At 45.8% G+C, this 13,157-nt stretch overlaps 1 protein-coding gene across 1 annotated transcript; it reads right to left on the bottom strand.

Annotated features, from left to right (window-relative positions):
• Positions 1-4,592: 4,592 nt before the first annotated feature.
• On the bottom strand, positions 4,593-11,684 carry LOC139389671 (C-C motif chemokine 19-like). The gene is made up of 4 exons (XM_071136549.1): positions 11,407-11,684; positions 7,150-7,273; positions 6,664-6,778; positions 4,593-5,998 (listed from the first exon to the last, which is right to left on the bottom strand). The coding sequence occupies exons 1-4, from the start codon at positions 11,471-11,473 to the stop codon at positions 5,960-5,962; spliced, it is 345 nt and encodes a 114-aa protein (XP_070992650.1). The 5' UTR covers positions 11,474-11,684; the 3' UTR covers positions 4,593-5,959.
• Positions 11,685-13,157: the final 1,473 nt, after the last annotated feature.

The raw sequence follows: 13,157 nt of genomic DNA on the forward strand, positions 1-13,157 counted from the left end.
TGCCGCCAGTCAGCCAGGGGCCGCCAGTGCCGCCAGTCAGCCAGGGGCCGCCAGTGCCGCCAGTCAGCCAGGGGCCGCTAGAGCCCCTCCGCCCGGAGCAGCTGCCCCTCTGTCCCGAGCAGCTGCCCCTCTGTCCCGAGCTGCTGCCGCCCCTCGGTCCCGAGCAGCTGCCGCCCCTCTGTCCCGAGCTGCTGCCGCCCCTCTGTCCCGAGCAGCTGCTTCACCTCTGTCCCGAGCTGCCCCTCTGTCCCAAGCAGCCCCTCTGTCCAGTGGGGTCATTGAGAGGGGTGGGCATGGTGAGTAAGCCACGGAGGCGGACAATAAGGCGGACTAAGACAATGGCGAAGTGGGGTCCGCGTCCCGCGCCAGAGCCGCCACCGCGGACATACGCCCACCCAGACCCTCCCCTAGAGGTCAAGGTTTTGCGGCCGGAGTCCGCACCTTTGGGGGGGGGGTACTGTCACGTTCTGACCTCTATTTCCTTTGTTTTGCATTTATTTAGTATGGTCAGGGCGTGAGTTGGGTGGGCAGTCTATGTTTGTTTTTCTATGTTTTGGGGCAGTTCTATGTTTTCGGCCTAGTATGGTTCTCAATCAGAGGCAGGTGTCATTAGTTGTCTCTGATTGAGAATCATACTTAGGTAGCCTGGGTTTCACTGTTTGTTTGTGGGTGATTGTTCCTGTTTTTGTGTTTGCACCAGACAGGGCTGTTTTGAGTTCTCACGTTTCTTGTTTTTTTCGTTAGTTTGTTCATGTATAGTGTCGTCAATAAAATACAATGAACAACCACCACGCTGCGCTTTGGTCCGCCTCTACTTCACAAGAAGAGAATCGTTACATGTTCACTTAGAAATCAGAGCTTTAGCACTATAAAAGGCCACAGATGAGCTCTGCTGTTCTGGAGGAAAATGGAAGTCAATGGTGAAGAAAGAGCTGGAGGTGAAGGGAGTGAGACGAGGAGGAGGAGGATGAGGAAGGACAGTTGTCTCAGATGAGATCAGGGCCTCATTGGTTGACCATGTGCTCATCCATGGATTGAGTATGAGGGAGGCTGGGCAGAGAGTTCAGCCCTACCTGAGCCGCTACACGGTTGCATCTATCATCTGTACATTTAGAAATGAGATCCGGTAAGTTGCCTACTATATACTCTATGGTCTTTATGTATTTATACTGTAGTCCAACATATCAGTAGGCCTATGTTACCCAGTGGTTGTTGGCCAATGTTACGGTAATGTCATTTCATATTGAAAGAAAATAGATTATTTTAGCTTACTGTAACCAATCATGTTTGGGTCTTGTTCAGAACTGAGAGATGGCCAGGCCATGATGGAAGACACCGTTCACACCAGAACAGGAGACCGGCTAGTGTGAACATGGTGGTGGCAAACAATACCATTAGACTACGAGAAATCCAGAACCACATCATTGCAGACAAAACAATATTCAATAACATTCACTTGGTGGGATTGTCTACATTGGACTGTGTATTACAATTCAACCGAATTCGGCTGAAACCGGTCTACAGGGTGCCATTTGAGCAAAACTCAGAGGGTTAAAGAACAGCTATGACTATGTGCAAGTAAGTACTATACTGTGAATTTACTATCATATCAGCACTGTATAGACACATCACAGTACTGTAATCCAGTGTATTGTGCTCCACCATATTGACTGCTCTGGGTCTATGTCACATATTTTCTTGTCTGTTTCAGAGAGTCTTGGAGCTGGATGCCGCTGATATTCAGCACGTTTATATTTACATTGAGGCTGGCTTCAAACTAGCCAAAAGAAAAGGACGAGGAATGAACATTATTGGCCACCGTGCCATTTTGAATGTCCCTGGACAGCGTGGAGGCAATATCACCATGTGCGCAGCCGTTAGCCAGCAAGGCGTCCTCCAACACCATGCCAACCTTGGTCCCTACAACACCGCCCTTCTCGTCACATTCCTGCACTACACTACAGCAGAGGGTTGGACCAGAGCAGACCAGGGATGTTGTCGTCTGGGACAATGTGAGTTTCCACCGGGCTGCTCTGGTCCGCAACTGGTTCATCGACCACTCACAATGTATTGTTCTATACCTCCCACCATATTCCCCATTCCTACACACAATTGAAGAGTTTTTTTTCGGCATGGTGATGGAAGGTGTGTGACCGCCATCCCCTCGCACGCCTGCCTCTTCTCCAGGCAATGGAGGATGGATGTGGTGACGTTGATGTGGGGGCTTTGGGCGGCTGGATCCGTCACTCCAGAAGAGTCTTTCTCTGCTGTTTAGCCAGGGAGAACATGGCTTGTGATGTAGATGAGGTGCTGTTGAGCCAGGGAGAACATGGCTTGTGATGTAGATGAGGTGCTGTTGAGCCAGGGAGAACATGGCTTGTGATGTAGATGAGGTGCTGTTGAGCCAGGGAGAACATGGCTTGTGATGTAGATGAGGTGCTGTTGAGCCAGGGAGAACATGGCTTGTGATGTAGATGAGGTGCTGTTTAGCCAGGGAGAACATGGCTTGTGATGTAGATGAGGTGCTGTTGAGCCAGGGAGAACATGGCTTGTGATGTAGATGAGGTGCTGTTGAGCCAGGGAGAACATGGCTTGTGATGTAGATGAGGTGCTGTTGAGCCAGGGAGAACATGGCTTGTGATGTAGATGAGGTACTGTGGTCAGACCAAAATAGGAGGCAGGATGCAGCCTAATGTCTTCTATTCTTACATTTTGCATGCATTTTTGTCTTTGTTTTTAGATTTTTTTGAAAGAATGAGCTACTTTCATCTTTTGTTTTTGTACAGAAAACCCTTTATCTTACTGAATTGTTTTCCTGGTTTTCTCCTCTTGGGTAAGTGATATATAGGGTGCCAAACACAAGTGTTCAAAAATACTATATTTTGGAAATAAATGACAATGTTTTTGTTACTGTAGTGCATTTGAGTGTTTTATTTATGTATATTTGCGTAGTCATACATGACTGTAACAATATTTTACAACCGGCAACAGTGTCACACTGAAAATGCAAAAGACATAACTGATGGGATATTCATAGTAGTGTTTTGTGTTGAACACATCAGTGTGTTGGTAGACACCTCTATTCATAGTAGTGTTTTGTGTTGAACACATCAGTGTGTTGGCAGACACCTCTATTCATAGTAGTGTTTTGTGTTGAACACATCAGTGTGTTGGTAGACACCTCTATTCATAGTAGTGTTTTGTGTTGAACACATCAGTGTGTTGGTAGACACCTCTATTCATAGTAGTGTTTTGTGTTGAACACATCAGTGTGTTGGCAGACACCTCTATTCATGTGATGTGTTGCAAAATAAAAACATTTTGTAAAGAGAACAGTTTTCAATGTAGCGTTTGCTTTTGCTAGAGATTTGTAGCGTTTTATATTTAGTGGTTTGGGGGGAAAATGGCCCAAAGATTCAGCAAACGGGTGTAAACAGTTGTGGAAAAGGAATGCATTTCCTACTTGTATTTATCCTCTGTCTTTATACGGGGGATAATCTTCCATTGTGCACAGAGCCGCAACCAAAACTTCCCCACGAGGATAAAGTTATTATTATTATTTATTATTATTATATTATTATTATTATTTATTATTATTATATTATTATTATTATCTTATTGTGTGTTTCATTTAACGGCACAACATGTTATGGACTTGTAATTAATTGTCAATCTAGATGACATGCTAGAAGGAAAACAGGATGCGTGAACCCCTTCGCTGGAAAGGAAGTCATGACATGCCGGTTTTTCCCATCCACCCCCATTCTCAAGATGTTTGCACACACCTCCTAAAGAAAAATACTATAAACTGTTGTATTCTGACGTATTGTGCTCCCCAATGTTTTCTTTCATCGCTCCCAAAGGTGGGAAAACTCCCAGATGTCATAGCCTGGAGTTCTATGGAAAAACACACCTTTTAAATGTTGCAACAAATTCAAGTTTGTGTTCAAATGTAGTATGAAGCAATACTCCTACAGTCTGGCCCAGTTCCCATTTAGTGTGTGTGTGTGTGTTCCAGTATTCTTTGTTGTCTCTCAGTTTACAGATTTCTAATCACAAGGTGGCTGAACTCTACTCTTGTTTGCTATAACTTCTTCTTTTGTTTGGCTGTAGCCTCTATTTTGGTAAGGCTTTAGCTTTCACTGTAGTTTTCATTTCGGATTTATTTTTCTCGCGTACTCTCCCTCGCTTGCTCTCGCTCTCTCTCTCACTCTCTCTCTGTCTCTCTCTCACAACCACCCCCCCCCCCCCCCCCCAAAAAAAAAATGCCTTTCTTTGTGGAATAGGGTTGGAATAGGCTTTTGGAAATAGCCCTTAGATGTAAAAAATTATGCAGCAATCTTAAACAGTGTAGATATAGATGGATTTTTTTTTTCTTTTCTGGGGACTTTTATCTGGACTCTCAAATCAATGTCTGATATCTTAATCAAACTTATCCGTATCCCAACATATTCCCTCCGTAGTGCACTTATTTTAACCAGGACCCATAGGGCCCATAGGGTGCCAATTAGGATGCACTCCAAACCTGCATCAATAACTGTAGCTAGGGACCACAACACGTTTTATAAATGTTACACCCATAAATGGACTAGTCACTTTACAGTTCCTTTAATTTCATCTACTCACAGTTTAATCCTTCAAAATAGACAAGAGCAAGGTATCAATGAACTACAATATTTTACCTTTTGAGGTTAGTCATTAAAGGTCTCATTTAATTCAAAAATGAATTCAAGTTCACTCAAAATCTTGATTTGACAGTCATTGTTAAAAAGGATCAATGAAAAATATATATTAATTAAATGCAAAGTTCACAAAAAGTTAGCAAATGTTTGATTGTCTCTGAGTTTAATTTAAAGATGGGTGTTTGAACCAGCTGCCAGTACATTTTGACCCCTGACCTTTAACCCCTGACTTATGACCTTAAAGCTATAGGGCACTCTCCTCAGCCCAGGCGTTGCTGAAACCTTAACTTGCCTGGATAGGTATTTCACACATCAGCTAGCTAAACACATGTTATAGCTTTGTGATCTAAAGGCACCATTGAAAATGAGTCCCTGGTCTCAATGTGGCTCCCCTGATTAAATACATGTTAATAAAATAGTTGTTTTATTACTATTCCAATCCCAGACTGTAGCTTTAAGGTTCCCAGGTGGAATCAAAGCTAATTTACTCTTTCTGGAATGTTATTTATCATTTTGTCACATAAAATATATAAAATATATAGTACATGAATGTGCCACTGAGAAACAACATGGTCTGCAGGGTAAAAACTGAAGACAGAAGGAAACAACATGGCATGCTGGGTAAAAACTGAAGACAGAAGGAAACAACATGGCATGCTGGGTAAAAACTGAAGACAGAAGGAAACAACATGGCATGCTGGGTAAAAACTGAAGACAGAAGGAAACAACATGGCATGCTGGGTAAAAACTGAAGACAGACGGAAACAACATGGTCTGCTGGGTAAAAACTGAAGACAGACGGAAACAACATGGCATGCTGGGTAAAAACTGAAGACAGAAGGAAACAACATGGTCTGCTGGGTAAAAACTGAAGACAGACGGAAACAACATGGTCTGCTGGGTAAAAACTGAAGACAGAAGGAAACAACATGGCATGCTGGGTAAAAACTGACAGAAGAAACAACATGGTCTGCTGGGTAAAAACTGAAGACAGAAGGAAACAACATGGTATGCTGGGTAAAAACTGACAGAAGAAACAACATGGCATGCTGGGTAAAAACTGACAGAAGAAACAACATGGTCTGCTGGATAAAGACTGAAGATGGAAGGAAACTGAAAAAGTGCACTAGTGGTAGGAGGAATCACATTTTTCCATTCATTTAAAAAAAAACAACTCCCCCCCCACTTGGAATGTCCTTTCATTATTCTATGGACCAGGAGAAGGGGGGTGGAGGTGGCGGTGAGGGTGGAGGGAGGGAGGGGGTCCAATTGCGACTTTAGGACTGCTTGGACATCAACTTCTTACAGTGTTTACCCTGCAAACACACAGATACACACAGACAGTGTTAGATCAGTTGGAGTTTGAACGTTAGGGCTGGATTTGATCCGAATCGCAGACGTATTGCAGAAGATCCTAGTTGATGATAGATTTAAATTTAAAAAGGCAATGTGTCTGGAGACCACATTCCCTGTAAACGCTGCATATCTAGGCTCAATCAGAAATTACTATTACATTTTTGGGGGCAGATCGTCCGCGATAAGGATTAAATCCAGCCCTTAGTCTTCAGGACAATGACACAACGTAAGAGTAACGTAACATGTTGCTAAAAGATGGAGTCTAAGAGACCATTTACACTTGATCTGAATATGTGGTCAGAGGCTCCCTATAGATGGCGCCTCAGGAGGCACGCAGAGGCCAAATTTAGCTCTGAATCCCCTTCGCCGTGCGCCTCTCAAATGCTGCAATAACACAGACAACTCTGCGTTGGTCACGATTGGTTGACAGTAGGTGGGGGAGGGAGGCACTGTATAAACACAAACTCACTTCCTTGACGACTTCATTCAAAACAGCTCTGCACTGCTCGGCGAAGCGCAAGAGGTATGAATGTCCTGACTTCTGCAGAGGCCGTATCCCTGTAAATGCTGTACGGCCCAATGCAAACGTTGAACTGAGCGTGCAGTCTAAGTGAGAACAGCATACCTTGAAGTTGGTGTCATCGCACATCTTGATCAGCTTGTCCATGTGTTTCATCAGGTTAGTAACCCAGGCAGGGCCGGTGGGGGCACACAGCCTACGTCCCTTTCTGGTGTTGAAGCTGGAACACAATACAAGCACCACATCAGTACAGACCATCGTCTATATACAACCATAACGTCAGTTGGAGTTTTCACCACACTGCTTTTAGGCCAATCCAATCCTCTCTGATCTCCAGGAAGAGTTTTGGATTGGACACTGGTGGCATTCCGGGGCGACCTCATTGCAGTCGTGTGGTTACATGCCATGTCATTGGCTGTTGAGTCAGATATCCAATTGCTGTATCATCTGAAGAGTCTAGCTAATATGTTAAAGACTTATTCAGGCATTGTGAAATCTGTCAGTTGACTGCAATGTGGTCAGCCTGGAACGCGGCCTAAGTCTTTAAGCGAATACCTGAACCTCCGGTCTCTCAGTCAATAGGATACTCACACAATGGCGTCAATGGAGCAGCCTTGACCCCTAACCTGAGGCTGGTAACCAGTGACAATTCGTTGTGGGATCTCTTTTTTGTTGACCTCCAGACAGCAGTCCATCACCATCTGGCCATGAGTCACTGAAAGAGGAGAGAAAGAGAATTTACAAAAACATTGAATTCTGTTAAACAGTCAAGCAGATAATTGCCCTAACAACAACTAATGTTGTAAAGTTATAGAGAATTAGTGATGGAGAAATAAGGAGACAGCTGGAGGGATAGGAGACCGATGGAGGGATAGGAGACCGAGGGAGGGATAGGAGACCGATGGAGGGATAGGAGACCGAGGGAGGGATAGGAGACCGATGGAGGGATAGGAGACCGAGGGAGGGATAGGAGACCAAGGGAGGGATAGGAGACCGATGGAGGGATAGGAGACCGAGGGAGGGATAGGAGACCGATGGAGGGATAGGAGACCGAGGGAGGGATAGGAGACCGAGGGAGGGATAGGAGACAGCTGGAGGGATAGGAGACCGAGGGAGGGATAGGAGACCGAGGGAGGGATAGGAGACCGAGGGAGGGATAGGAGACCGATGGAGGGACAGGAGACCGATGGAGGGACAGGAGACCGATGGAGGGACAGGAGACCGATGGAGGGACAGGAGACCGATGGAGGGATAGGAGACCGAGGGAGGGATAGGAGACCGATGGGGGGATAGGAGACCGAGGGAGGGATAGGAGACCGATGGAGGGATAGGAGACCAAGGGAGGGATAGGAGACCGATGGAGGGATAGGAGACCGAGGGAGGGATAGGAGACCGAGGGAGGGATAGGAGACCGAGGGAGGGATAGGAGACCGATGGGGGGATAGGAGACCGAGGGAGGGATAAGAGACTGATGGGGGGATAGGAGACCGATGGGGGGATAGGAGACCGAGGAAGGGATAGGAGACCGATGGAGGGATAGGAGACCGAGGGAGGGATAGGAGACCGATGGAGGGATAGGAGACAGCTGGAGGGATAGGAGACCGAGGGAGGGATAGGAGACCGAGGGAGGGATAGGAGACCGATGGAGGGACAGGAGACCGATGGAGGGACAGGAGACCGATGGAGGGACAGGAGACCGATGGAGGGACAGGAGACCGATGGAGGGATAGGAGACCGAGGGAGGGATAGGAGACCGATGGGGGGATAGGAGACCGAGGGAGGGATAGGAGACCGATGGAGGGATAGGAGACCGAGGGAGGGATAGGAGACCGATGGAGGGATAGGAGACCGAGGGAGGGATAGGAGACCGGTGGAAGGATAGGAGACCGATGGGGGGATAGGAGACCGAGGAAGGGATAGGAGACCGATGGAGGGATAGGAGACCGAGGGAGGGATAGGAGACCGATGGAGGGATAGGAGACCGAGGGAGGGATAGGAGACCGAGGGAGGGATAGGAGACCGATGGAGGGATAGGAGACCGATGGAGGGATAGGAGACCGAGGGAGGGATAGGAGACCGAGGGAGGGATAGGAGACCGATGGAGGGATAGGAGACCGAGGGAGGGATAGGAGACCGAGGGAGGGATAGGAGACCGAGGGAGGGATAGAAGACCGAGGGAGGGATAGGAGACCGAGGGAGGGATAGAAGACCGAGGGAGGGATAGGAGACCGATGGAGGGATAGGAGACAGCTGGAGGGATAGGAGACCGAGGGATGGATAGGAGACCGAAGGAGGGATAGGAGACCGAGGGAGTGATAGGAGACCGAGGGAGGGATAGGAGACCGAGGGAGGGATAGGAGACCGAGGGAGGGATAGGAGACCGAGGGAGGGATAGGAGACCGAGGGAGGGATAGGAGACCGAGGGAGGGATAGGAGACAGCTGGAGGGATAGGAGATAGATGGGGGAAAGTATACAGATGAGGGGATAGGAGACAGATAAGGGGATAGGAGACCGAAGGGGGATAGGAAACAGATGGGGGGATAGGACACAGAGCACTGAGTCAAAATAACAACGTGTGACAAAGAGGGAGGACAGGAAACAGAAAGGAGGGAGAGAACCGGAGGTGAATATGTCACACATATTACAGTGTGTCCTTGTGGGAGAGATTTGGGTATCCCACAACTGAAATATGAAATACTAGTTTTGAATGGTTTTAGCCTACATTTGAAATGCAATACTCCCTTCGCTGTGACCATGATTAGTTATAGCTTGAGTATCTCAGGGTTGATGTAGTATAGCAGTGGGAAACAGGGTCATTGACACTGTCCAATGTTATCCTTGCTATTTCAGTCCAAAATGTGGATGTTTCTATGGAAGGGCCTTTGAGTCAAGTGCAGCGCGCACACACACACACACACACACACACACACACACACACACACACACACACACACACACACACACACACACACACACACACACACACAGAGAGAGAGAAATTGTTTAAGATTGATAAGAGAGAGAGATAAAGAGACACTAGGTAAGGATGGATGCTGTCTGCCTGGGGATTCCCACCATGGAAGCATTTTCTAGTGTTTGTGTGTGTGTGTTTGTTTGTGTTTGTGTGTGTGTGTGTATTTGTGTGTGTTTGTGTGCGTGTGTGTGCGTGTGTGTTTGTGTGTGTGCGTGTGTTTGTGTGTGTTTGTGTGTGTGTGTGTTTGTGTGTGTTTGTGTGCGTGTGTGTGCGTGTGTGTTTGTGTGTGTGCGTGTGCGTGCAGTGTTGGAAAAAGTACCCAATTGTCATACTTGAGTAAAGGTAAAGATACCTTAATGGAAAATGACTCGAGTAAAAGTGAAAGTTACCTAGTAAAATACTACCTGAGAAAGTCTAAAGGTATTTTGTTTTTAAATATACTTAAGTATCAAAAATACATGTCATTGCTAAAATATACTTAAGTTTCAAAAGTAAAACTATAAATCTTTTAAAATTCCTTATATTAAGAAAACCAGACGGCACAATTTTCTTGCTTTTAAAATGCACAGATAGCAAACGGGGACACTCTAACATCATCTACAAACAAAGCATGTGTGTTGAGTGAGTCTGTCAGATCAGAGACCGTAGGGATGACCAGGGATGTTCTCTGTTTAGTGAGTCTGTCAGATCAGAGGCAGTAGGGATGACCAGGGATGTTCTCTGTTTAGTGAGTCTGTCAGATCAGAGGCAGTAGGGATGACCAGGGATGTTCTCTGTTTAGTGAGTCTGTCAGATCAGAGGCAGTAGAGATGACCAGGGATGTTCTCTGTTTAGTGAGTCTGTCAGATCAGAGGCAGTAGGGATGACCAGGGATGTTCTCTGTTTAGTGAGTCTGTCAGATCAGAGGCAGTAGAGATGACCAGGGATGTTCTCTGTTTAGTGAGTCTGTCAGATCAGAGACCGTAGGGATGACCAGGGATGTTCTCTGTTTAGTGAGTCTGTCAGATCAGAGGCAGTAGAGATGACCAGGGATGTTCTCTGTTTAGTGAGTCCACCAGATCAGAGGCAGTAGGGATGACCAGGGATGTTCTCTGTTTAGTGAGTCTGTCAGATCAGAGGCAGTAGAGATGACCAGGGATGTTCTCTGTTTAGTGAGTCCACCAGATCAGAGGCAGTAGGGATGACCAGGGATGTTCTCTGTTTAGTGAGTCCACCAGATCAGAGGCAGTAGGGATGACCAGGGATGTTCTCTGTTTAGTGAGTCTGTCAGATCAGAGGCAGTAGGAATGACCATGGGTCTTCTCTGTTTAGTGAGTCTGTCAGATCAGAGGCAGTAGGGATGACCATGGGTCTTCTCTGTTGAGTGAGTCTGTCAGATCAGAGGCAGTAGAGATGACCAGGGATGTTCTCTGTTTAGTGAGTCTGTCAGATCAGAGGCAGTAGAGATGACCAGGGGTGTTCTCTGTTGAGTGAGTCTGTCAGATCAGAGGCAGTAGAGATGACCAGGGGTCTTCTCTTGATAAGTAGGTGAATTGGACCTTTTTCCTGTCCCGCTAAGCATTCAAAATTATAATTTTGGGTGTCATGGTAAATGTATGGATTAAAAAGTACATTATTTATTTAGGAATGTAGTGAATTAAAAATAAAAGTTGTCAAAATTAAAGTACAGATACCGCAAAAACTATTTAAGTAATACTTTAGTGTATTTTTACTTAAGTACTTTACTCCACTGCGTGCATGTGTGTGTGTACCTGTGTGTATTCGTTTATCTGTGTACCTTGTCTTCCAGTAATGAACAGCATAAAAAAAGACATATCTGCATCCCATCATGATGATAAAGTAACCAACCTGTCCAGGAACAGAGAGGACTTACCCTGGTAGCAGACGTAGAGAAACAGAACAGAGAAGAGGATCTTGGCACTGTCCATGGTAGACGCCATGATAGGTCACTGATAAACTGAGCCGTACGGAGGTGTCTGGACTAACACTGAGTGAAGATGTCTTCCAGAGAACGGAGGAGAGATGTGTGAAATGTAGATTATGTCTGTTTGTGATTCTCTGTAAAGGTTTCCTCTGTCTGTCTGTCTTCTTTTCTCTGCTGTGTGATAAGACTATCTCTGCTCTGTGATGAGATTATCTCTGCTCTGTGATGAGAACCTCTCTGTTAATCTGTGTTTATAGACTCGTTTAAGTTTCACTTTTAGTCACACCCCCGTGCGTGTGCGTGTGTTTGTGAGAGTGTGTGTGTGTGTGCGTGTGCGTGTGTTTGTGAGAGTGTGTGTGTGTTTGTGCGTGTGTGTGTGTGCGTGTGTTTGTGAGAGTGTGTGTGTGTATGTGCGTGTGTTTGTGAGAGTGTGTGTGTGTTTGTGCATGCGTGCAATCTAGCTTCAGGGCAATTCCCAAGATTTGGTATGTAAATCTGTGCCTCTCCATTTCTTATAATCCATTACCTTACGTTAGGTTACATTCTGTATATAATAGCAGCCATACAATATAATACAAATTAGAGGACGTATAGTATTATACGTCTTACCTGGTCGTACAATATCACACGAATTGGATGATGTAAACTGATCATACATCTTGGAGATTTTATAGGTTTTTCTCTGAGACCAGGCTGCTTGTTGCATCATAACAAAGGAAATGTACGGGGAGAATTTATATTGGTAGTTAGGAGAACTTCTCTGCACTACATTAACTGCCTGTAAAGTATCAATCTGATGTTAAGATCTTACACGTAACTTTTAAGGCACTGCAGTGCCCCCTCTTATCTGATAGACATGCACCTTTCATACAGTGAGGGTTCTCCAATGCCAAGGAGTCGGTCTGTTTAATGTACCTAGATGCAGGACCAAGGAGTCGGTCTGTTAAATATACCTAGATGCAGGACCAAGGAGTCGGTCTGTTTAAATATACCTAGATGCAGGACCAAGGAGTCGGTCTGTTTAATGTACCTGGATGCAGGACCAAGGAGTCGGTCTGTTTAAATATACCTAGATGCTGGACCAAGGAGTCGGTCTGTTAAATATACCTAGATGCAGGACCAAGGAGTCGGTCTGTTTAAATATACCTAGATGCAGGACCAAGGAGTCGGTCTGTTAAATATACCTAGATGCAGGACCAAGGAGTCGGTCTGTTAAATATACCTAGATGCAGGACCAAGGAGTCGGTCTGTTAAATATACCTAGATGCAGGACCAAGGAGTCGGTCTGTTAAATATACCTAGATGCTGGACCAAGGAGTCGGTCTGTTTAAATATACCTAGATGCTGGACCAAGGAGTCGGTCTGTTTAAATATACCTAGATGCAGGACCAAGGAGTCGGTCTGTTTAAATAGACCTAGATGCAGGAACAAGGAGTCGGTCTGTTTAAATATACCTAGATGCAGGACCAAGGAGTCGGTCTGTTTAAATATACCTAGATGCAGGACCAAGGAGTCGGTCTGTTAAATATACCTAGATGCAGGACCAAGGAGTCGGTCTGTTAAATATACCTAGATGCAGGACCAAGGAGTCGGTCTGTTAAATATACCTAGATGCAGGACCAAGGAGTCGGTCTGTTAAATATACCTAGATGCTGGACCAAGGAGTCGGTCTGTTTAATGTACCTAGATGCTGGACCAAG

Source organism: Oncorhynchus clarkii, chromosome 30 (assembly GCF_045791955.1).
Source record: "Oncorhynchus clarkii lewisi isolate Uvic-CL-2024 chromosome 30, UVic_Ocla_1.0, whole genome shotgun sequence".
Lineage (NCBI taxonomy): Eukaryota > Metazoa > Chordata > Actinopteri > Salmoniformes > Salmonidae > Oncorhynchus > Oncorhynchus clarkii.